This window comes from Parasteatoda tepidariorum, chromosome 11 (assembly GCF_982258835.1).
Source record: "Parasteatoda tepidariorum strain Cologne lab strain chromosome 11, Ptep-v5.0, whole genome shotgun sequence".
In the NCBI taxonomy this organism is placed as follows: domain Eukaryota; kingdom Metazoa; phylum Arthropoda; class Arachnida; order Araneae; family Theridiidae; genus Parasteatoda; species Parasteatoda tepidariorum.
This window is the reverse complement of record NC_141765.1, coordinates 28830137-28857678: the sequence shown is the minus strand read 5'-3', so window position 1 is coordinate 28857678 and position 27542 is coordinate 28830137. Positions and strand designations below refer to the sequence as shown.

The window sequence follows — 27542 nt, the reverse complement described above, 5'->3', positions numbered from 1 at the left end:
AATACCGGCATTTCATACTTTACCGGTAACATATATAAGAAAACAAAAATAATCATAGTAGCAGTAGTATATGCAGCATAGTAGAATATGCTGTGCGACATTTTATGGTGAATTTGCGAATGTAACTTTCAGAATGTATCGAAAGATGAGAATGGTATTTGGTAAGCATCTTTATCCAAAGAAAGCCTTGTAACCTAAATATCTAGCAAAATGAAGCGATTTTTTAAACAATGAATCTTACAATATGCAACATATTATTTCAATATCTTATTCTTAAGCATAATTTATTTCAGCGTTTTTAAAATACTACTAAACATTCAGCAATTCCTTGAGTTATAGAAAAAAGAAATATCGTAAATTATAGAAAACCTTGCGAATGCGCATTAGAATTACTATACAATATACATTTTATTTTTCAAGCTCATTTTTTTCTTCAAACTTTCTTGCCTAGAACACTCGATTAAAGCTGTAAAAATGATTATCCCTAAAATTTTGTATATAGCCATAATAAGTTAGGTTAATTTGATTTTGGTATGAAATCCTCGAATTTTTATAACAAAAACAACATAATCCAAATAATATCAGGTAAAAAGTTCATGTATTTAAATTCTAAAAACTTAGAAAATCATAAATAATTTATAAATCGATTCAAATTTTCTTTTCAAAGGAGATTAAAATAAAAAAAATTTTGCTTTTTGGACAGAAATTAGCTTAAAAATTGTCTATATCCTAGAAACTTTGAGATATTTTCTCTTAACTTTGAGATATTTCTATTAGACCTCTCCGAGCAATCACAGAGCATTATTTAAATTTTTTTTTTACAGTCAGAAATTGGTTGCTTAGCAACCTAGTGAAATAAGTCTTCTTTTGAATTAGTCAATGGGTTACCTTAAAATATTAATTTGCTTTGGCGACTTTTTCTGGCGGTTTTCTGAACTATCGCCAAATATATAAACCTTTATTGTGACCCAATTTTTTCAAAATTTTGTCTACCCCCCCTAATTCAAGTGTCTGGATTCCAAATTTGTAAAAAAAAAATACATGTTTATTCAGAGAAAGTACGTTTTTGTGTCTGATTTCGTAACATAATTAATAATTAGCATATTTGAGGTCACCCCCCGGAACCATTAAGATTGACATTTAGTTCGTGAAAATCCGATCATTAGAACGAAAGTTATTCAGGGTGATATCTTTTTTTTGTTGCGGACTGTACATATTTATGACTTAAACAAGTATTCAAAAGCAATGAATAAGAGTGGTGATTATCAAGCATAGTATAAATTGAATTATTTCCAATTTTAAAAAACAATAATTTAGGGCAGAATTTTAAATCTTAGTGATCCTTATTAATGGTTTCCATAACTCTAATCATATTTCAATAGCTCACTGTGTAAAATCTTGCATAACTTTTTCTTTATGATAGGTATTTTGATATGCTGTATTTTTCTTAGAACCAAGACTAGGCACTTGGGACCAACCAACATGCATCACATAAATAATAGTGCCTTAAAAATGTTACTTTATTTCTATACCATAATTAATAATTGATAGTTTTTTTTTTTGTCCATTTAAGAATAGGCTTACTAAAATTAAATCAGGTAGAACTGACATACAATCAAAATTTGTATTCACAATGATATAACAATAAGTATCTCAAAAGCAGATAGTTCATTTTGAGGTACTTTGATAAGCTGAGTTTTCATGTTTAAAATTGACATCGACCCGAATTTTATTGTGTACTGTGAAAAAGGTTATTTTTTTTCCAGAAATTTTTTCCCTTTTCCTGATTGCATTTTCAATTTTATTTCTTTGTAATAATGTTTTTAAAGTCATTTTTTTATTAATATTCAATAATGGAATGATTGAGAGAAATTTGAAAAAAAAAAAAAAAAACTTGACAAATGTTCAGTAAAGTAAATATACAGGATTGCCACTCCACAGAGAGAACAGGGAAAACCTCAAAAATACAGGGAATTTAAAAATCACCTAAAATAACAGGGAATTTTGATTTTTTCTTTACAAACTGGGAAAGTACAGGGAATTTTGTTTCCTACTTTTGTCTTTTAAAAAATTGTGACCACTCAAAGCGTAATTCTATTGGATATTTCAGCTATACTATACTTTTACATATTAAATTACATACTTTAAAATGATAGAAATATTTGTATATCCCAGAATTCAAAAGTTTTTCTACTATTAGTAAATAAAATATTATAAATATTTACTAAATGTTTTTTTTTTTACATGGATAAACGAAATTTTTTACTGAGTGCGGAAATTTTTCGATTAGCTTACGACTTACTTTTCGATTAGCAGCTGTTTTTCATGACTTTCTGACTATTCATGAATTTTTTTAAAAAAATAGTTAAAATCATGACAAATTTTGCTCAATAACGAAAATCATGACTTTCCAGGTGCGCGGATACCCTGGAAATGTCTTGTTTATTTTATTTTATTCTAAAATAAAAAGATATTCTAAAAATCCCTTACTTACAGATTAGTTTTCTCAAATAAATAAATAAGAATTTATAATTCTTCTATAAATAAAAATGAATTCTTTTGTAATTAATACTAACAAATAAAATAGCAATAACGCATTCATCATTTCACTTTCAAGAAATTTTAAATAAAGCAGGGTGTTTTTTTTAAACACTTTTGTGGTTATAAAATGTTGCACAGCAACAGTGTGCGAGTTGGACAAAGTTTAAAAGATTAATCTACAATATTTCTTGAAGATATGAATACAGTTTTTTGATACATTATTTGACAACAGTTTTAAGTATTCAGACTGTATTAATTTGGAACTCAATGTTGAAAATTGTGCACTGGGAACTGAATTTCGAGAAAGCATTATAAAAATGTTTACACAATGTGGCTGTTTTCAGTAATTCAGAAGACAAAACTTTTTCTCTGATATTTTTATTTTCTTTCTTTATCAAAAAAGGTTTAAGTAACAATGTTTTTCTTTTCAAAATAGCAAATTAGAAAACAAAACAGTTTAATCAAATAAATATAAGGCATCATTTGCAAATCAAAAAATCATGCAAAATTAAAAAGAAAAAAAAATTACAGAGGACACCATTGTATAATATATTCCAATAACAGAGAAAACAATATAAATAAAAACTATGTATAATTATGAAGAAATAAATTGATTGAGGTAAAATGATTAAAATTAAATGAAAATTGTTTGTTGCCAAGTCAATTTAGATCCATAATTTATACAAGTAATATAAAACAAAATGCGAGTAACAACTTAAAACTGTACTATTAGAAAAGTGATTTAGTACAAGATAAAATATAACACAAATATAAAGATATAGTATCATTAAATACTTTTTTAATCTATGCATTAACAGATTAATGTATTAGAAGAAGAAAAAATTTAATGATTCCCAAATGATATAAATGGATGAAAATGAGTGGCATCAAAATGTAGTTAACGATAAGAAATTGTATATCACATTCGGTTAATAAATTATAGATGTATTATCACTTTTTAAATTTCTTTTTTGTTTTAGCTCCACCGTTTACATTGGAGTCAGTGTTACCTAACATAGTGTCAGATGTAGCATTCTGAGAATTATGGAAAGCTGAGAGACTTGGTGCACTAGGTGGTCTACAGTTAGTATTTTGTAAAATAAGATCATGTAATTGGACATATTTTTCTTCAATAGCATGCTTTTGCTGCAACAGATGGTTTTGCTTGGATTTCAATTTCATCCTTTCATCTTGTAGGTAATCAAGGTCTTGTTGCAAGTTATTAATTTGATCCATCTTACGTTTTCTACAGTTCTGTGCTGCAACCTAAAAAATATTTAAATATTCAGTAATATTTCTTGTATTTCAAATATGAAGACACTATATTTTTCAAAACAAATTTTATAATGAAGAAAACAAAAATTAGCAGTATAGATAAAATTTCCTTTTTTGTTTAAAATTAACCTCTTTTTGCTTAAATTTAGTTTACATAAAAGCCAAAATCGAACTAGGCTATTTGAGCATTTTAATGAACATCATTTATGCATTTCTATTAACATAGGGTAAATGAGATTTTTTTCACTTTTAGTGATATTTATGTTTGTTTCCTGTACTGTGCAAAAACATACTTTCTTCCAATAAGCGTAACTCCAAGATACAAAGGGTAGCAGCAATTTTGAAAATAAGTTCTCTGTTATTAAGTCAGAATATTAGCTCTGGTCTCTTTAAGTTTTAACTTGTTTATTTCAACGTAATTTTGGTAAAAAAAAATTGTGCTTACCAGAAAATCTTTTCAGCTTATATATCTTATATAATTAGTTCAATGAGAAATAACTGCATATAAGGAACTTTTTAATGAATTTCTAGTATAAAATATTTTACATTATCTGAAATTATTCATTGTAAAAATCTAAACTTTAAGCAGAATAAGTTCAATATTTTTACTTCAGTTTTATTAAATTTGCATAATTTTAAAAAATGTCAAAATATTTATACTTTGCAATTCAATATATTTATATTAATAAATTATTTATAGATAAACTAATCTTATTAATAAGTGCAAAACATTTTGAATTCAAACAAGTTACTCCTGAATTTATGATGATTAATTTAAAGGGATCTCTAGCACACTACTAGATAAGTGCAAAACACCATTGTTGGAACTGATTCCTAAAGCACTAAAGGACACCCTATTTAATAATCCAATGATTAGAGCAGTGAGGAGAATTTTGAGAAGTACAGGTTAAACCAAGAACATGTCATTTTTATTAAGGATACATCAAGAACAGAGTCTGTAATGAAACAGAAGTTACAAATGGTTGGTTTATTGAGAGGTGTTTTTTAAGGCTATGAAAATTGGATTCAGCCATGGGTTTTGAATGGTCCTTGCCCAGTTAAGTTCCATTACTCCTTAATATATCACTATGACTTCAGTACTTAGTTTGATACATAGTGAACTTTGGAAAAAAAAATAACAGCCAAACCAAAATTTTCAAGATTGGGGGGGGGGGGATGTTTAGGTATCTTGTATTTGATTTCGTAATTCAAAATATGGTTGACACAAATTAATTAGCATATTTGAAATTGCCATTGAAACTATTAAGGTTACACAGAACTCAAATTAAAAACTAGACCTTAAATGAAATATGATCTAATGTTTGGATTTTGACGTAACAACATCTAATTGTAATGGTTCCAGATATTAAATATAGTTATTAATCACCATAGATGACATTTAAATTATAAAATTGCAAAAAATGTAATTAATGTTTTTTTAATAAATTAAAATTTTTTCTAACAACCTTGGATTTTGAACATTAAGAACAAGAGATAGAATTTATTCAGGAGAGTTATCGAAAGATTTACCAACAAGAGTAAATTTTATTTTTGGGAATTTTCACCACTTCTATAATCTCTAAATGAGAAATACATAAAAATTAAAGGGCTGAAACTTCTAACAAATCTCTAGACTAAATTATTGGAATATTTTCTGGATTGTGGCTGTCTCTCATAATCTGAGGGGCAAGATTAAGCAAATGGAAGGAGTTTTATTTCAGGCATAAGCCTAAAAGAATTATTGTAATTGTGTATTTTAATTTCAACTCTATCAAAATTTGAACACCTGAGATAGATGATTAAGTTAAGGGATTCAAAAGGCTTATAAGTGGGACTGTGAAAATTATTTACTACCCATTTTGTTTTTTTTTTTAAGTCATTTTTGTAACAATTTAAATCTTATCTTCTTAAATAAAGTGTTTGAGGATAACTCACAAGTGAAATATCAAGCTTTCTGTGTCAAACTTATTAGAAATTTTGATGAAATTTAGTCCACAGATACTTATACTAGTAAAATTGAGTTTCACATTTAGCGTAAATAAATAAAAACTGCACTATTCATAAAGAAAGCACTTTAAGTCAATAACTTACTACTCTGCCAAAACTATATATAAAAATTTGGCCTCTGATGAAATGAGAAACTATTTTAAACACATATTTTGTACTTTTATTTATACAAACGGTTTTGCATCATTTGACATATGTAATGTAAAATACAAAGCTATCATTCAATTAAAATTTTAGACATTTTTATCTAAAATTTCATTTGGGCACAGTATTTTAAATTCTCTATTCACTTTTTCTTTCAAAACAATCAACAGTTTTTGAAAGATATTTAAATAAATAGTCGCCTGCTTTTAGATTGATAAATATTTTTGTTTTTATGCAATTAAAAATAAAGGAATTTTTCAGCGTCATTCAAGTCAGTCCTCAGTTTAAACTGTAATGAAAGGAAATTTTAAAAAAAAATCTAAAAAGTGAACTGAGAAACATATAGTTTTTGATAACTTACTAAAAACCCCAAGTCTTATTTTATTACCTTAAAAGTTTTGAAGAAAAATTTATAGAAGTTCTATTTCTCTAAATCTAATGAGGCGATCCCTTTATTTTCTACCTTTTGTTAAAGATATTGTCCTGTCTAATAATACTATATCATCTGAAGTGTGTTAAGTACAAAACTATCGGAAAAAAAACATGGATTAAAAATTTAACCAAGATAAGATTAATTTTCTAAGATGATATTTTCCATAGATAAATTTTCCAAGATGGCAAGGGTAAAGGTCTCTTAATAGACCTGGGGTATTGCTTAAGAAAAAGTGATACCTAATTACTTGAAAATTGTTATAAGATTTAGGAAGTAGCACTTTGATAAATTAGATAACCGGAATTATATTCAACATATTCTCCACAAAAGAATTTCTGAAAATTAATAATTCAGAATTCAAATTGTTAATATTTAGGGCAAAAGGCTTTTCCATAGGAAAAGTGATACATTAATATTTTATGTGAAGTTTACCACTACATTAAAGACCAGATAATCAATTGCAAATTGACCCAGGTAATGTATACATTATACATATTTAATAAAAACAACATAGCAAAAAATCTATAAATGAAAAAATACTAATAAACAAACCTTATTTTTTCCTCGCCGGCGAATATCTCTTATGAGAGTAATTTGAGCCTCTGTCAATTCATATTTTGAAAGTCTCTCATTGTATTCTTCAATGGCTAAATTAATTATATCAGAAATACTGATAGGGAGTTTGAGTTCCTTTGCCCTTTTTTCATCCTTGTTGCTAGAATCATCATCAGAATATGATCTTTGCTTATCTCTTGTAATTGGTTTGTGACATAGATCATCATTGTTGAAGGGTATGTGGTAAGTATGATTATGCTGCAAGAAATTTGAACAGTTGTATCCATTTGCCTTAGGAACAGAGTAATCAAACTTTTTGTTGAAGTTCATTACACTACAAGAGATGGCACAAGCAGAGTTTTCAGATGGATCAGAATAGTACGACTTTAGAGTGAAATATTGTTGGTCATTGCAATTTCCTGCTTGCAATGAATTCATGCAGCTTCCATTTTGCTAAAACAAGGAAACATTTTTAAAGGTAAAACGTCAAGCAACTAATTTCAAACATTTGCATAAAGTAAAAAATATGTATTTTTATATACCATAATTTAAAATAAATTAAACTTGTATGAAATAATCTTTCCTTATTTATGCAGTCTATGCTCTTTAGTAAGTTTCCCTCATTTTAAGACAACCCATGTTTTAAGTCCCCTTAGCTGTTTCACAGATGCAATGTCATTTAAACATTCATAAAAATGTCAGAACTAAGCCACTCATTTCAATATAGTGACAGTTTCATTTTTATATTTCTGTGAAATATCACTTCAACCAATTTTAAGTAGTTTTGCACATCCATGGACAAAACCAGGGCTCGAAAAACCGCCCGTCCTCGGCAGTCAAAAATTCCCCGCGGACCATGAACTTCTCGAATCCTACGTCCGTGCGGACAGCCATTTTCCCGTTAATGTTCGAGATATATTTTCAATTTTTGTTATTAGAATTGATGTTTTCTCTGTCTGGGAGTACAGTTGAAAGGGGCTTTTCAGCAATGAACTTACAAAAAAACATATTACGTACTGGTCTTGAACACAAAGCGTTAAACGCAATTATGAACATCTACCTAAACGAAAAACCCCTTTCAGATTTTGGTGTGGAAACCTCTGTAAATCATTGGCTTGATTGTGGAACTGGCAAACATCAGATTTGATTCATTTAAAAAACGCAGTACCCTCGGATAAATTGATATTCCAGATAACTTGACCTTTGTCATTTAAATTATTTCATAAAAGAAATAAATTATTTCATAAAATTTAATATTTTTTATTTAAAAATTAAATATTTTTTATTTAGAAGCTACGGGTTAGTTTCAAAGTAGGACGGGTGCATTGCTGGACGGGTAAAATTTCTGAGTTTTTTCGAGCCCTGGACAAAACAAAATTTTCCTATTAACAGTCACCAAAAATAAAACTTACAAATAAATTTTCTTTTGATATCTCACATACAACAAGACACAACTTGAATGAATTTTGAATAGAGAAAGAGTGACAAGATCCCCATAATTCCTATTTTAGGTAGTCATGGTCTATGGATCAAAAGTTAGTGTAGCATAAATTTATTTATAAAATTGAAGAAATAGAATATTACACCATCATACAAAAACTGGCACACTGTACTGTATACATTATGCTGATTAAAAGCTTGCATTCCCAAACTTTAGAGAAAAAAAAGTTTTAACAATTGTAATAAACATAATTACAATATCTACTTTTGTGAATGTCTAATTGGTGATTTACTACTACTGTCTACTTGGGTGATTTATATTTAAGTTAAAACATGCAGTATTCACAATCCTTTTTCTTTACTTGTTTTTACAGTTCTCAGGGCATATGCTATTGAACCAAAATAGTAACTCCCAGTACATGATGTTTAAAGTGGGGCATTATAATAAATTACTCTTTTAGCTTCCTATTATTTTTGTTTAAGTAATACAAGGTTTTTTGAAATTAGTGTAGTCTTGGATAGTTATGAAACATGTAAGTTATTTCTCTACACTCACAAAATAGTGACCCAATTTTTGCTTGGATAGCTGGAGTCCTTATACATAATAAAAAGTGAACAGTATACATTAAGTTTTGTTTAACATGCAAAGCAAATTAAGAGTAAAATATAAATACTACACAAAATTTGACAAAATAAATATTATGTATAAAACTTACATGTCTACTTGATTGCCGGAATTTCTTGGGTGATGCAGATGCTTGAGATGGATCACTATTCTGAGATGGACTAAGATAACCAATTTGAGAATGAGGCATAAGCAAATCACATCTAGTTTGATCTTCCTCATTATGCATTGATGATTCAGAGCATGAATCAATCCAATCACGCTGAAAAAAAAGTACAATTGCAAGATGTATTGAAAGAGAAAAAACTCAAATGCTCAAAATTTTCTCAAAAATATAAAATAATTATAAAAATAATAAGTGGTAACTTAAGAGCTCTCTAACCACATAATTTTAAATTTTTTTTATTGACAGGTGCCCTTTCTTATTGTACAAGACAAATTTTAAGCGATATTTATACAACAGAGCAACAATTTTGAAAAATAAATATTTCACACTGATAGAAGGAGAAATAACAAACCATGAAACTATGGAACTTTTATAAATTTTGTTCATATTCATTAAATTCATTTAATACAAACTAAGCAAAAACAGATTTACACTTCACAAGATTATACAAATTAAAAGATTTAGAACATTAAATTAGTTATCTGGAAATGATAATAGCCACTCTATGGAAGAAAAAAAATTAAACTCCAGTATATCTTCTATTTAGATAGAACAATTTTCTAACCAATATTGCTGGAGGATATAAATTTCAGTAAATAATATTTTTGTGAAAATTATAAGAATGATTAGAAGCATTAAAAAAAAAATTCCCTTTATTTCACATCTTTTTTTATTGTTGAGATCCATTATGAATAGCATAAATTTTTAAATCAGAAGAAAATTCTAACTTTGTTTTAAAAAGTTTCTACTAGAATACAAACTTTTTTCTGGTTTTAATTGCAATATCTTTATTTCTAATAATCCATATTATATACTTGATTAGTTCTCATCAACTTATTAATAATTACAGTTTTTTTTTAAAAAATTGTTAACTTACATTTTAAATTTTTTATAAGGGTGGATTTCAAATTTGAAGCATATTTGATGCAAAAGAGTATTTTTTATTTTGTAATTTAATAGTCTGTTGGATTAGATGTTTGTGTTTTCCAAAAATGCATATGATTAAAAGTTATGTATAATATTTTAAGAATTTGTTTCATGCGTTATTTTGCATAAAATTTTAACAATTAGCAATCCAAAAAAAACGGCTTTCAAGCGACAAAGTTCAATTTCTTATCAGAAAATGAAACTAATTTACAAATACAGAAAAAGACAAAAAGGTAAAATAATTATTAAAACATTAAATCAAAATGGAAAAGTGCCTAAAGCAGCTAAAACCAAATTTGTTTAATTTTAATTAAGATATTAAAACAAACAATTAATGCAGGAAAAAGTAATAAAATAAAAGATATGTGTGTTGGCAAGACAGCACTTCCTCATGCGACACACTGCCTACCAATGCACAGGAGCCTTTCTGTTGTCAACAGAAAGGCTCCTGCATATTGGTAGGCAGAAGTGCTGTCTTGGCAACACACATATCTTTTATTTTATTGCTTTTTCTTGCTTTAATTGTTTGTTTGAATATCTAAGTTCAATTTCTTTTTTATATTTAATCAATTTGCAATCTGTAAAATAACTTTAAAACACTTACTTATTTTAAAAAATTTGTTTTATAATAAACTTAGAAAATATCTTTGAATTTTTATTCATTCATTTTTTTGTTGAAAATTTCTGATACAAAATAAATGTTTCTTGTTGCTCAAGAAAAGTGTCCCGTCTGTTACAGCAGGTCTGTTAATCTGTTACCAAATATAATCATTTTATAAATTACTTAGTAGATTAATACTACCACTTTTTAATATTGCTTTCATGATTCAGTATGTAGGAATAATCATTTACAAATACAATCTCGAGATAAAAGATTATTTTTGAGAACTTTTAGATATTCAAAAAGTATTTTATGTTGTTCGGTCTGTTAACAAATCTTCAAAGTTAATGAGTGAAGCTTTAACATCTGCTTGTTCATTCTTTTGTACCTAAGTACCTCAAAGTAAGTCTATAAATCATATTTGAGCCATGATATACTAAGCCTAAAAAGTTCACAAGCAGTAGTAAAAAAATTATATAAGTAAACATGTTCTGTCTGTTAAAATTAACAGACATAACATAATTTTAAATAATTATAAAATCTAAGAAATGCATAAAGAAATTATTTTAAAATGCCACATGTATTATCAACTTAAAACTGACAGTGATAGTGAAGGATAGCTCAGTGTAACTTTGGCAAAGTTGAAAATCTGACATTGTATACAAGTCGAATATCAAAGTCTGAATTGATTAAACATTCCACGTATTGCTCAGGTATTGTGTATAATGCCAAATGACAAACCAGCAAAGTAGAAAATATGAATTTAATTACTATGATTTATTAATATTAGTTGAAAGTGATATCTTGGGTGCAACAAAGAGGTTCATATTTTATTTTGTTTCTTTTAATAAGAAATATACAGATATTTAGTTATATTAATAATATCCTAGCAAGGAAGTGTGAGAGAGTGTCTGATATACACTTACCCGATATTTTCTACACTAGTGATTTTTCAAGGTAAAGGGCCATCCGGAATCTCCTAAACTAATATTTTTAAGGTAATTTTAGACTAAGTACCTAAAAGGTTGGCTTATTAGCTCAAAAAATTGTGATTTCAGATAAACATTTCAAACTTTTATCTGGTAACATACTCTACATTTTTTTAACATCATAATATCTGTTAAGTTCCCATCAGGTCTAAATTTTAATTCAATCTTGATGCTAACTATTAAAACATGTATAAAACAATCAATGTTTATCACAAACAATGTTAATCTAATTTTTTAAACCATATCAGTTTTAAAAATGCCACAAATTTGTAAAATCACCACATGAGTAATTTTATGATTTTAAAAATTAATAGGATAGAGCAGAATTCTGCTAAAAATTTCATTTCTTCACAAAACAATTACAATTTCTTTCCAAGAATTTGAACTTCTGGTGTAATGAATAAAAAAGTAACTTCTTTTTGAGGCCCAGATAATAAATAATCCAAAATAATGTCAACATCATTCACTTTTTTTAAAACTTTATATAATAAAAAAAATACAAGTTAGAGACATTAGCAAAAGTATTGAAAAAGCATACTTACACAATCAGGTACTGAGGGAAAATTGCTACTTGAAACAGAATCATTGCTTGTATCCATCTGATCTTCCCTTGCCTTTTCAGAATTATCTGTAAAATTTTTAAACAAATGTGAGAAATTTGTCATTGTCTGCAAAATTTTTTAAACAAATGTAGGAACTCTTGAGCACTGTCTACAAATTTTTTTATTAATCAGTTGTTCGCCATGTTGTGTGTTATTTAGCAAAATAACATTGATAGAATAGCCTATATTTTATTAAAATATTTTACGCAAAACTTAATAGTCAATTTAAAATTAAATAATCATTAAATTGTTTACGTCTCTTTAAATATTTTTGTTTTTGTTAGAAAAAGCATAGAATAAAACAATGCAACAAGTAAATAAAAATAATTAAAATACATTCAACATTTCAGTGCTATAAGCAAGCAGCATTACCAGTGCTAAGACAAAAAAAGTAAATAAAAAAAATAATAAATAAAGAGAAAAATCTCTACATAGGCTGACCAACTACTACTTATTCTAAGATTCATCCATAAAAATATGATTTAAATGACATTGTTTATACAGAAATTAACACTTAATAATAAAACTAATAGTAAATTAATGTAATAAAATTACTATGTGTTACCATTGGCTGGTAAAGGCATCAAATTTATATCATCTAAGAATAACTCTGATATAAGATCATTATGTGGCACTGTTATAGTATGGTTTGCATAAAGAAGCTCAGGTAGATCTTCACCATATGCATTATTAACAATACTACTAACAGGAGTGGGATCACTGTCATTTGTCAAAGTTGCAATTGATTCTGCAACAGCATATCCTATACTTGAAGAACCTAAATTGTAAACAAAAAAAAAAAAATTACTTTTTAGTTTTGTGGTGACAAAAAACTCAGTACATAAAATTTGTGTTAAATTTGCAAGAAGAAACAAACAAACAAAGAATTTGAAACTCAATATGAAAAGAGAAATGCAACCATTTATTCCTTTTTAGCAATTTTTATCTATATCAGAAGTGCAAATTTAAGAATGGAACAAAGATACAAAATGTGGCGGCCTATGCTTTGAAGTTACATAAAACTTCCCTGTTTACAAACATAGAACCATTAAAAGAAAAAAACCAAACAAATTAATGTGAGTTTAAAATTAAAATATCGAGACTATTATGATACATTAAAATACACTAGTCATTGATTTAAAAAAAAATAAAAAATCATAAAATATGTATTCAAAAATTTTTATATAAAAATCCTTGAATTTAGAAGCTTTTGAAGATCATTATTATTGGATAATCAAAATTCAAAATAACATATCTACTGATGAGCCAAAAATTATTTTAAATAAATAAGTAAAAATAAACATGTTTGTAAACAGTCAAAATTAACAGTAAAAAATAACTTATTTTATAACTTCAAATTTTTCATACTAGAATTTTAATAGATTATAAACAAGAATAAAAAGTAAAATTTATCTAGTATTTATTACACATACCCATTGAAGGAGAGACTGCCTGAAAATCTGCATCAGATGTTAAAATAGAAGTTTGTGCCTCACTTGAAGCCCTTGCAGGCGAACTTAAAGTAGTGCTTTGATTGGGGGTGAGCGAACTTGGGTATGATGTACCTACAGCAAATAATGGCATCATACTGGTCGCATCTGGCCAACAGTTTTCAATGTTTGGATACATCTCACCTCGCTAAAAAAGAAAGAATTTTCATAAAATTAAAATAAAAAACTCACAGAAAAAACTTACAAAAGAATGGAGTTATATTTTTTTGAAACATTCCTACTTTATTCTTGTACAAAACTCAATAATGAATGTAGTTAACACAAAAAAATTATGTTATATTAGAGAATATAAAACTACTTCAGACTTTTTTTTAACAACTAAAACCAACTTTATACCCCACTAATAACTCCTTGACAAGTGTATAAAACTTTAAGCTGATAAAATTTGAATTTCATCATCCCCACAGCAGAAAACTACTGCTAACATGGGGGGGGGGGCGGGGGGGGGGAGAGAAAGTAATTTTTTACAAAACACACTTCAAGTTTAACAAATATTGTGACCTTGATGGGTAAAAATCACTTCAGTGACTAGCATCACTCAAAATTAAATAAGTTTGTTCTTATTGTTATTGTGTATGCTTGTTAAGGCAGAGGGGTGCGATTGTTCTTGTTTTCCAGTGGCGCCATCTATGGCCAAGAATTCGACTTCTGCCACACCCATACGTCACTCCCGTTTATAGGGAAGCTTGTTCTTAATTACAATTAATCTAGATGATATATTGAATTAAAATAAATTAATTAAAAATAATGATAATCGTAAATTATGACACAAACTTAATTTGACACCCATATTGAAAAAGTTAGTTAGAGCAGATAACTAGAATTGTGTCAGTTAATACCAATTAAAGTTCAGTTTTAGCTATGTATTTTTGATAAATTTGATAACCTTTCAACGATATGACAATAGTAATTTTGCCATGGAAGGGAGGCACAATCTAGTTCTTCTCTTGACAGTTTAAATTTTCTTTAATATCATACAAATGTTTTAAGACCTCGGTAATTATGAAACAATTATAACTATAGAAACGGATACTATTTTCTATCATAAATGTCTGTTTCTAATATGTTCTTTAAAACAAATTTTTTTAAAAAAAATATCGCATTGTCTCATTATTTCAAAGTTCATATCTAAGTTGTACAGTAGAAGATCACACGAAATTTTATTTTAGAATTACAAACTGTTTTCAAACTGAAATAGTAAGAGCACAATTTAAATCTAATTTCAAAAGCGACTTAATCGTATCACAAAAAAATTAAAATCTTCAAATTAACGATGATAGGTTGGTAGGTAGGTCTATTTTGTCAGAGCTGCACAATGGGCTATTGGCGACGATCTGGGAAACATCACTGAGGATGATCCGAAGACATGGAATCGTAATTTTGATGGTCTGCAAAGGGTATGGCTCCCCTGCTTTGGTAGCCTGACGACTTGAGCGCGAAGTCGAGCACTTTACGGTAGAACAGTTTAATGAGGACCAATACCGCGCACCCTCGGTCCTTACGCAGGCTGATCAATGTGGTCACCCACCCGCTTACTGTCCGCAGCCAGTGACGTTTGACTTCGGTCTTTACGATCAGTCCACTGCGGGACAAATTAACGATGATAAATTATTAAAAAAAATCTGCTTCATTTTACCCGAAAATTGGTTTAAAAATCACTTAATGCTAAAAGAATTCATTAAATGATGTTTTGAAATTATGAACAAAAGGTTAAGGATAAAATAAAAAAATAAACATACTAATATAGTTTTCAAAAAAAAAGCATGCATTTATTTAAAAACTATTATCCTACCCTTTCAACCATTTAATAAAGACTAAATGAAAATTTCTATTTTCGACGTGATGTTTAATAAAGAATAAATGTCAATTTTACAACATCTTTAGAGAAATTCATCGACTGCAACATTTGTACAGTTAGAAAATATTAGTACAGTTAGAATCTAACTTCCGTTTTATTCAATTTCTACACAAAAAGAAATCCCACATTACTTTAGAGAAGAAATATTTATATGAAAATGAAACTAACAACAATGAGTCTAAAGAAGTCAAAATACACAGGAAGTAGTTTTTAGTAATTAGCTCTGAAACTTGAGTAATTTTTTTCAAACATGAATTTCCGTTTTAAGGATTCCTGAATTATCTTTAAAATAAGCAAAATAAAAGAAACGGATTCCCATAATATCTTTTGACTAAATGATAAGATTTCTACGTAATGAGGGATAGACGTTAAATATGCAAATTAATTAATGCATACAATATTTGAATATACGAAATAGGTACAAAAGCGCGCTTTATCTGAATAAACGTAATTTTTTTGACGTAATCTTATTCACTAACCCTAAAAATATGAGGTAGCCGCAATCAGGGCTGAGCCGCAATCGCTTCCTTAATGTTAATTTTATTATTATTATTTATTTAGTTATTTTTTTTTAGTCTTTTGTTCACCCTCAAATTTTTTTAGGTGATTAAAAAAATTGTTAAACAGAACTATAAAACTCGTTTATTCAAAGATAATTCCGTGAAAAAAATCTATATTTATTTAATGTTTTTAATAGTTTAATTTAAAATTGATCCGAACATTTTTCAATTGTTAAGTGAACAGCTTTTTGCATCATTTTAAACAACGTAATTTTAAATTACAAAATATTGAAAACGTTACCTTTTCACGATTTTGATTTCCAGAGAAATATTCGACTGAATCTGTACATATTTCAGATTTTGTCATTGTCACAAATTATTAAAATTTCACATTTTTAAGCTTTTAATTCTTGAGATTCAATCGATTCTGTGCAAATGTTAGATGATTTTGTTATTTAAAATGACATAAAATTGCGCTTACAATGTTTCGAACACATAAAAGTGCCCTAATTTGAGGATACATTTATCGAACTATTTAAAATAAAAATTAAAAAAAGTTTATTTCAACCGATTACATCAAATTTTGTTATCTACCACAAACGAATTAGTAGCGACTATCCCACCATAATTTGAAGGTCAAAAATACAACATACATTTCGTTAGAAAAAGTGTGGTATTCTAGAAAGTAACAACAATGAATGTGTAGTGCGACACATCAACAATACTGGTAAATGACAAGATTCAAGGGTACTTCTTAAAATATGAAGATAACCCTCCGTAATTTGAAGGTCAAAAATATGAAACATAAAAAAATTACCAAATGTAATACGAGTTTCTTTAAAAAAAAGATCGGTATCGTGGTATGTAACAATACTCTGTAGTGTGGCACTGCAACAATAAAGTATATGACAAAGATTCAACAGCAATTTTTAAAATATAAAGATAAGTCTTTTATAATTTAAAATCGAACCATAAGATCAAGAATTACTAATACTGCTCCGTTTTAAATGTTACTGACTGTACATTTTAAATGTTACTGACTGCACAAAGAGAAAAAAAAATCTAAAAACATTATTAATTTAAGTACACATATTCTACTCATAGGGAGATCAATGTCATAAAAAAAAATAATAATCCGAATTTGTGCTTTGGCCGATTCCACTGTTGGCCCGCATATGGCGCTGGAAACTAACTAATATATTTCTCGAAAAAACATTTTGTAAATATGCATCTAAGTCTTAAATATCTCAATAATGAATAAGAATACATAAAAATAATTGTATTCGTATTCATAAAGTAACCTGTACAAAATTGTAATGTATAATTGTCCCTTTGCCATGGAATTGCTTTCATCGCGGCAAAGACGCGCCTTTGTCCCATCTTTGCGCTTAAAGTCCCCCCCCCCCCATCACTAAAATTGAAACAAAACGCTAATTTCTTTAAACTTGCTTATTTTACTTAAAAAAATAATAATGAATTGCAATTAATTACCATATTCACTAATACAACAACAGAGCATAGCGAATATTCCAGGAAGACGAGTTAAGTAGACTTTAGAATGCGTTTTTAAAAATTTATTCGTTCCCTAACTAATAAAGGGAAAGGTTGTATGAATTGATCTCTCTATATTATAGGGATTTCAATTTCACTACGTACAGGAACTTAATTTTTGGAGTACTCAGGGTGGCAAAAAATAAATTCTCTGAGATTTCCAAAGTAAAAGTAGAAAATTTACACTAATTTTTAAGAAGTAAACCCAACCATTTTTGGATCACTGCTCATTTCGTCAGCCAAAATATTTTCAACGCCCCTTAACGGAACTTGGAACAATATTGATAAATATATGATAAATAAAAATACATGTCCCACATAATATTTTTGATATAATACGTTTCCATAACCATACTTTTAAGTTATTGAAAGTATTATTAATGATCGAATGTATTTATTTGCTTACATAAATTTTTTTTTTAAATTAGCAATATTTTATACCACTTTTGATGAAAATAACTCATGTAAGACAAGGCTCCGTTTAATGCTTAAATTATGGAGTTGAGGGTGGGGGGTTATTTTCTTGTGCCTGTTAAAAAACACTTCTTTTAAAGATCAACGAACAAATATGATACGCTGAGTTTGAAATCATAAGTTCCAAACTAAAAAAAAGTTATGTATTTTAATATGTACTTTAATACAAACTTTCTCTACAGTTAACTACCCATTAGAAATTAGTATCCCCTCAAACACCAATAATTTTGCTTGCGCCCCATTGAAAGTCTTTAGCGCCCTCTCGGTGGCTGTAGCTCACACTTTGGGAAACTATGATCTAAATTAACATTATTTTAATTCTCATTTAAAAATGTAATTATATATTTGTACGCATTAAGAATTTTTATAAAAAGTAGAAAGCTTTAAAAAAAAATTTTTTTTTTTTCTAGTTCAAATTTTTCAATATTTCATGTTTAAAATTTTCACGATATTAAACAAAAACAACATTTTTTTAAAAATAATTTCTATTAGAAATTGGTTTTTAAAAATTAAACTATTTTCTAATCTCGTATAAATAACCGAGTGCAACAATATATGGTGGGTTTATGAAGATTCCATTTGCACAAGGGCCAGAAAAGTGGCTATACTGTACCAAATACAAATGTTAATATGTACTCAATGTAATGAAACAAAAAAGTGTTAGAAAGTTTGGCCCAAACAATTAGATAATAAAATGGAGGGAAATTCATGTCTTGAGATAGATGGACACGTATTTATCTGAAAAAGATAAACCCCTGAGAAAGCTCTACTCTATGACAACATCCAGGATATACACTGAGTTCCCTTATTGCAAGTCTTGATTTATTGAGATTCCGTTAAAAGTCGCTATGCAAACAAACCATCGAATAGATTCTACCTTTTGCTGTGCCGTTTTCATTTATTTTAGTACAAATAAAACATAATAGTAATTTTTTTTTAAAAATATTTTCTAGTTCATTTTTATACATTATGGATTTATATTTGATAAATTCGACTTGTGTTAAATGAGCTAATTGTTTCAGTTGTTATAATTGAGTACAATGCATTTTTTTTCCGAATGGGAATTTGGACAAGTGACTCTGAAAACAAAACTACTTTAATTTTTACCCTACTTCGGTCCAAGTGTAAGCACTTAATAAAAAAACGCAATATAAACTATATTTTATTTAAGTGCATATTACTGCAGTTCTTTTTAAAAAATTTAAATATATTAGAATGCATAATTTAAAAGATAGATTTGCAATCAAGCATTACAAGTTAACTAATTTCGGTATTAAGTTTATTTAATTTGGAGTTTCTGTAACCTATAGTGTTATTCCCCTAACGATTACGCTCTCAATAAGTAAAATGTTATAAAAGGTTTTATTCGTCAACGTGTGAAAATTGGCAATGAAGAAATGAATAAATACATCGTGAAATAATCAAACGTATAGAGCAACAAAAAAAAAAGGAACGTAGATTTATGGAATCACTTCCGGATGGAATCATGCAGATGCGGAGTGTTAAGAAAGAAAATAAATTCCCAAGTACACTCATGCAATTGTTTTCCCAGGTGCTTTATATTTTTCAAGTGTGTTGTAACTACTGATTTATACATATGGGTTAAGGAATTCCACAAATTTTTTGACTTATTTCTTATAATTACATTAATCTCTTGTTGACGACACGGCAACAGAAAAAAAAAAGTTTTTTATTACTACATTCTGATCTAGACTTAATTATGAGTACTGTAATTAATAATTTTTCTTAAAAAAAAAGTACTGATAACCACTCGCAAAAAATTCTACAACATGTCTTTTATGTAAAAATGTCTTTTTAGTGCAACATACGTTAAAAAAAAATTATAACAGATGCTTAATGTAGTTGAGTCTTGAAGTTTTTTCTTTTTCTCCTCATAAGAAACTTTGAGAATAAAAATGATAAAATAGTTCTTTAGCTCTAAAACTAATGTATTTTTTTCAATGGCAGGGAATATAAACAAATACAACAAAAAAAGAGTAACAAACATCAAAACACAAGAAAGACCGAATTCATCGCTCCAGAAGCTCTCTCACACGCCAATATCTCGGTGTTTTCGATTCCTAAGTTCTTTAAAGTCACATAGGAGACAAACAGGAAGGTTACAGACACGTAAACAATACAAGTGGCAGTCATGGCTTGTTAGGAGACAGAAAAAAGCTAGTGCATTCCAGCGAGGCTCATCTGGTATTTGCTTCTCTCTCTGCCTCATTCCAACTCATATTCTCAGTGCCACATTTATCATTAAGCCCGAGAGGCCCAGGCCTAGAGCCCCCCCCCCCTCACATTTCTGAGGGTCCCCTAAATGTTACAAATAATTCCTTTTCGTGTTTTTCCTTAAGAATTGTCTATTAGAGTTATAAGTATACAAAAATTGAAACAAATACAGCTCAAATTTACTAATATATCGTAATTTACTAGTATTATAAATAATTAAAAAAAAACTGTATAATTAAACAACATGTAAATTTAGTTTAAAGTAACGACCAGGGGTCACACATGTCTAGATTAGGTCTTGCTTATTCCTTATATTTTCTCGCAGCCAAGAGCAATTTGGTTGTAGTAGTTGAGTACCCATTCGAGCAAAGAAATCAGCATGCTTGAAACCGTATATAAGTTTGGTTAGGTATCCTCTGGGAGATTACAATTTTGTTCTTCTGTTCTTAAAGTCTTATGAGCTCCCGGCACTAGAGTATTTCATCCGAAAAGGTGTTTCCTAGTGAGCTAATCGCTTGCATTGCAGCATGAGAATTTAACAGTAAAACAACTTTTTCAAACTTATATTGAATAGACAATAGTTGCTTCAATGTAATATGTAAGACAAGTACCTTATCTTAAACAATGATGTACTCATTTGGGCAGAAATGATATTGAAAACTTGAAACAAGTGTAATGTAATGTAACATCGTATGCAGAAGGTTTAACTCCCTTTTTATACATCTGCAAATTTAGAATTTTATTCATCATTGAAATTAACATTGTGCTGTGAAGAGGGCTAAAGCTCAGCTCTAGATATCTCAAGCAATTTGTTTGCTACGATGCAACGAAGGCAAAAACATCACCCTCGAAGACTGATCTGTGTTTCTCGCCAGATGAATAGAACGATAACGAGTCGGGAAAAAACTCCAGAATCTATGGTAATTATTCAATGCAAAAACCGTATATTTTGGAGGGTATTTCGTATATTTCCGTAACCGTATATTTCCATCCGACCTGGTCGGATAAAACCTGGCATATATAGAAATAAATTAATATTACTACTCTCTTATAACGAGGAGAAACATATGAGGGTTTAAAAAAAATCTAGGAACACTAAGGAATATATTAGTAAGGAATATATATTTAAGTAAAATGGATTTTCGGTGATTATTCAAACCTTGATCTCAGGAATGTATGCATATTTTATCCCTAGATATATAAGAATTCATCAAATCGATTCCGGAGTTTTTCCAGGATGCTATCGTAACGTTTGAACATTTTCAAAGACTGCAAAATTTTATTTTTAATCTCTTATCTGCATTTAATAAAAATTTACAAAGGCATAACAAAGCTCAGTTGTTTGACACAACTAAAAGAAATTTAAAAATCTGCATGCGTTTAATTCGTAGTTTATAAGTCGACTGCTTAGATACAGAGTAACATTGATTTTATTTATCTAGTGTTAAATTAAAAGCCATAAAAGAAGTTGCATAATCAATCGAAGAATAGCAGTACGTGCATATGAAAAATTTGAAAACAAAAACTAAAAAGTTGTTCTAGTGTAACAAGTAATTAACTTATCAATTTCGCACATTTTAAGGCAAATATAGAAGGCAATGAAAGTTGAAATTAAATCTCTAAAAATTTGGATGATTAGAACAAAAAAATATTCCGGACGATTCATTACTTAGTTTCCAAATGCTTGTTCACGTTGCTATGCCCTGAAACAAGATTCAAGTAGTTGCGTCAGGATTCTTTTTAAAAACTAAATATTATTCATGCCCACGTTTGAGGTGGTTTCTCATACCAACCCACTTTCAAAGATAAGAAACAGGAAGAACAGAGTAAAACAGTGGCGTGCAAAGGGGCAACGGCCCCAAGCATACAGTCAAAGGGGGCATCCATATGACGAATAACGTAAAATTTCATTCTGAGAAATTTGAAAGAATTTACTAATTGTAAATTTGACTTATTTTCTTCAAACAGCAAAGGCGTAAACAAAAATAATTCCAAATATATATCAACTGCATTAGAAAAAGAAACGGATTCCTTTATGATGCATAATTGTTCAGCAATGATTTCCCCTAACAATTATGAGAAGAAAGCGTATTCTCTTTATTAAAAATTAAGAAGTCATCTCCCAGTATAAAATTCCTAATTAAAATTTATATATTTAAAAGTAATAAAGCCCCAAATTAAGAGAAACTTCAAAAACTAAAATAATAAAAATTTCATATACAGTAAGCAGGGCAGTCGCAGCTCCAAATCTATAATTCATAAATAAAAACTTTGAATTTATTGTTATTATATTTAATATGAAATTAAACTTTTCAACAGGTAAAATTATGGCTCAAGAAAAATATTTTATGAAGAATATAATATTAATTTAAAACAAATTTAACAATAGAGAAATAAGGCGTTATTGAAATAGTTTTTTACGATAGATTAATTTCGGCTTGAATTTACATAAAAAATTAATTTTTATTATTATTAGTATATATCTTCCTAATATGTGTTTTAATAATTTAACTAAAATTTAATTTGCAACTTTCAGTGATTACACCCTCGTTTCAGAGGGCATCTGACCAAGGAGTTTGCCCCAAGCATAACTGAACTTCTTTACACCACTAGGGTAACAGATTTCAGTAAGATCAAAAATCGCTTCACGCTAAATACACAAGTGGGCGACCTTAGTGCTAAAATGTAAAACTAAGGCAAACAACGTTAAAGAGCACAAAAATATTTATAAAATACAGACAGCTGTTTCGGATGCTCAAAGGGCAACCTTCATCAGTGCAACAGGTTGACGCTTGACGCTGTTTTTCGCAGCTTTGTCGCCAAGGGAAATAAAAAAGTCATAGCTTAAGAGCCTTACATTTCAAGCAATGCAACTATATACATAATCTTGCTTTGAAGAAATATCTGGGCTTTAGAATAGACAAATAACTTAAATATTTTATAAGTTATTAAACTTTTTTATACATCGCCAATTTGGCGACATTTTCCCACCTACATGAAAATTCTCAAAATCACTGCCTTATTCACAGTTTTTGCAAATTTTTAAGAGCCCAGGTATTGCAGTAGGTTTTTAAATATTAAAAAATTAGACCACAAATGCTTTTCATTTTCGCAAAACTGTGGATTTTCTCCATATTGACGTTTTGTGCCATTTTCAAAATAAGCGTCCGCAGGCAGCGCTGACTTTAGATAGGCTAAACTTGACCTAAGAGCCATGAGTAACAGTTGCAAACTCAGATCGGTTATAAAAATAGCATATTATTCGCAAAAAAGCATCATTTTATATTATGACGGAGCCTTCAAAAAACAGCTTTAAATTGCACGTTTACATTATAACATTCCTAGTCTACACGTATTACTTACGTTTGCCTAAATATCGTCCCATAATTTATATCATATGAGGATAAAAATTTTAAACAATGTGAAGAATTTTTAATTTATCTGCTTTCTCAAAGGATTCTCTCTTCTTTGAAATAAGATATTTCTTTTAATTGAAAAATTAGATTCTTCATAAGTTGAAATTAGACGATGCATGCATAGTGTACGTCATACTTTTATTTTATTATTCTAATCGAAACACTTTCTCACCCTTTTAAATTCACATCCTGTCCTTAAATCTATTTCTGGCTGAAGTATGCATTAATTAAGACATTTATTATTAGTAAGGACATTTTCCCCTTTACTCTTTGTAAGAATCGCTCGACCTATTTAATAAACCAATTTTATTATTCTAATCGAAACACTTTCTCACCCTTTTAAATTCACATCCTGTCCTTAAATCTATTTCTGGCTGAAGTATGCATTAATTAAGACATTTATTATTAGTAAGGACATTTTCCCCTTTACTCTTTGTAAGAATCGCTCGACCTATTTAATAAACCAATTTTATTATTCTAATCGAAACACTTTCTCACCCTTTTAAATTCACATCCTGTCCTTAAATCTATTTCTGGCTGAAGTATGCATTAATTAAGACATTTATTATTAGTAAGGACATTTTCCCCTTTACTCTTTGTAAGAATCGCTCGACCTATTTAATAAACCAATTGTAATAATTAAGATTTCCCTTTTTCCCTAAAATATAATAAAATAGAGGAAAATTCCTCTGCTATTTTCCCTAGGATAAAACTTAAAGCACACAGTTGTGGAGTACGAATTTGAGCTCCGCCATTGATAGAAAATGTTTTGAATATACCATGTTAAGCTAAATAAAATATTTTTGCCTTCCAACTGCTGTCTGCGTGGCTCAACAACACTCAACCATGACTGCCACCCTTTCATATTCATATATTTCTTTATTCTTTGCACACCTTTTAATTTACAATCAGACATAAAAAACGATTAAAAGTTGTGTTATGAATAATCTTAATATCCATTTAAATACGTTTCCTTCCACTTTTTATATTTGATAATAAAAATTGAATTCCAATACTTACAAAATGAATGTATACGACAGAAAAAAAGTCATCCTGAATTATAGTCGAAATTTTAACGAAAAAGTACTCGATTAAAATAATATAGGATATTCACAGAAAAATTCAGACGCTCCTAACACTAGCGAGGGGCCTACGGCGACAACTCCGATCACCTTAGCCTCGGGCCGGCCTGATTACTCAGGATTACGTAGTAGGGAAGTAATCCTGCAATAATTTGTATTTCGATACTTTGAAATCATTTCTTCATTTTAAACTTTCTTGATTTAAACAGAATTGGATGCGATTTTTTTTTTTTTTTTTTTGTCGTCGAAGTCGGAATGAATACTTTATCAGCTATAAATAATTTTTATTTCATTAGGTAAGAATTAAAACATAATTTAATATTTAACTAATTAATATAGCTTTTTTTGCAATTATAGTTTGCTAAACAAAAAAATGGCACTAATTTAACTAAAGAGATATGCTTATTTTGACGATAACCGCAAAGTATTTTTAATTATCAAATGTTGCCGAACATAATATATATTTCAAAGCAGTACCTTAAAGTACTATAGGTAGGTAAAGGGTTAATGTGGAGCGATTGATAATAAAAGAGAAAATCGAGGAAAAGATATAAAACTTCTGGCAGGAAGATATAATAAAACTATAAAATTAGGTAATCAGCCTGATGCTATTTAATTTAATATGATGGAATAAAATATTTTATGATTTTTATGATTTTAAAAAGAGTTAATGTTTTCTAAAAGTTATTAGTTAGTGAAATATTAAATAGTATAAAAAATCACTCCCTTTAAACAAATCCTAAAGAAAAGTCATATAAAGAAATATATTCATTCAAAGAAAAACGGCTATTACGTTATTAAGACTTTCTTACAATTTTAGTTTTTTTAGAGGAGGGGGGGGGGTTATTACCCTGACCATTAAAAATAAGACTATTTAAAATATGACTATTAAAAATACGAAAAATAATTTTTTGAGCAAATTATTTTATAAATTCCGCTTATTTCATAAATGAAATAAGACGTATTTAAATATAATAAATCACTCTCAGGGTAGAAAATTATTCTACAGATATTATGAAACATTATAAAATTTCAACATGATAAATAAATAAATAAAGTTGCAAAGTTTTGCCACATTTTTCCCATTTGGGTTTAAAAATCTGTAACAATTTTATGCGAAAATTTCGACTTCCTCCTATCAAAATTAACGAAAAAATACGAGTTAACAATGTATAGATTATTAATGCATTATGGCACTGATAAAGGTTTAAACTAGTTTATCTTATTTTTTTTTTATAAATAAAGCGACTTTATACTTTTTATTTCGAATGTGAAAATGAAAAGTCATAGAAGAGATCATTTTGAGACAAGGGGATGAGTTATCGTAAAACCAACCTCGGAAAGTGCGAAAAGCCTGCCGAGTGGAGCAGAAATGTTTCGCGGCAAAATATCAAAATATTGAAGTAGATGAAAATTCATTTTTTGAATAATATTTTTACGATAAACAGTCGATGGAATATGATGATGATCTACCTTTTCAGATTTATAGTATAAAAATGTTTTCAAAATTGACAATGCATATTTGATTACTTTTTGTCTGGTGTTTAAGTTGAAAATTCTAGAAATCTTTCACATATTGTATTGAGGACTGCATGCCTGAAATAAGCCTAAAAAAACTTTAAATAATAATTTTTAACAGTATAAACAACTTATAAATGAACATTTAAATGTTTTAATGACATATTTAGCAGCTGACTTGAAAAGAAGTATTTAAATTTTGAAAACTAGAAAGAAAATCGATACTTAATTATCGATAATCAAAAATCGAACGATTAACTATTGAGCTGAATGTGCGCTTTTATTTACTAACCAGATTTGAACTAGTTGGAATCTATGCGTATAACGAAGCAATAGTGGTAGGGGATAAAAGAAAACACACACAATCAAATAACCACATCATGATCTGAAAATGATTAATTTATAATAGAAGTCTACATAATCTGTAACTTAGAGGATCTATAAAGTCAAAAAATAGAAAAAAAAATTAACAATAATGGATACAGAACTAAGTTTTTAAAATTATTTTAGAACATTCATAGCCAAAAAGATAGTTTAAGAGGACCTGCGTTGTTCCCGATTGGCCCAAACTTGCTAAATTCAATATTATGTTAAAGCACAACCATGGCGTTATAGTAAAGAATACAAGTTATATCTATATTTGCATGTGCTGCTTTTGTTACCTGCATATTTTTACTTAGGTGACCATTTTCTGATCATCACAACACCGTTTAAACAAAATCTTTACGACGAGTCAGAGTACACCAGCCTTTTCTAATTTAAATTTTTTATTTAAAAGATTTTTTATTTGAATGTGATTAGCGTGTTTCATATTACAATATTTGTGATTAGCGTGCTTCATATTATTATTTAGCAATAGTGAACAGTTTGCGCCCATTTTATAATATCAGACGTACGCAATAACTATAACACTGGCTTTAAAAATGGAAAAGTTTAATTACTTGAGGAAGATGAGACACTTATATGTATTTTTTTTTCTGACGCTTGAACTAGAAGTTTTGAAATTCATAATTATAAAAATTAGTCTAATAGTTACTAAAAAAATCTGGTAGATTATCGGAATTATATTTGTGGTAAAACATAAAATCCAAA

At 28.4% G+C, this 27542-nt stretch overlaps 1 protein-coding gene across 5 annotated transcripts in view; it reads right to left on the bottom strand.

The window, feature by feature from the left end:
• Positions 1-2903: 2903 nt before the first annotated feature.
• cnc (NFE2 like bZIP transcription factor cap-n-collar) overlaps positions 2904-27542 on the bottom strand; it is a 104558-nt gene continuing 79919 nt past the window's right edge. For all 5 annotated transcript variants that reach the window (XM_021146502.4, XM_021146503.4, XM_087154820.1 and 2 more), the window contains 6 exons: positions 13739-13943; positions 12871-13083; positions 12246-12331; positions 9112-9282; positions 6953-7408; positions 2904-3807 (listed from right to left, as the gene is read on the bottom strand). In XM_021146502.4, coding sequence (XP_021002161.2) covers positions 3493-3807; positions 6953-7408; positions 9112-9282; positions 12246-12331; positions 12871-13083; positions 13739-13943 — 1446 coding nt within the window. In that variant the 3' untranslated portion in view covers positions 2904-3492. The remainder of the gene's footprint in view (positions 3808-6952; positions 7409-9111; positions 9283-12245; positions 12332-12870; positions 13084-13738; positions 13944-27542) is intronic.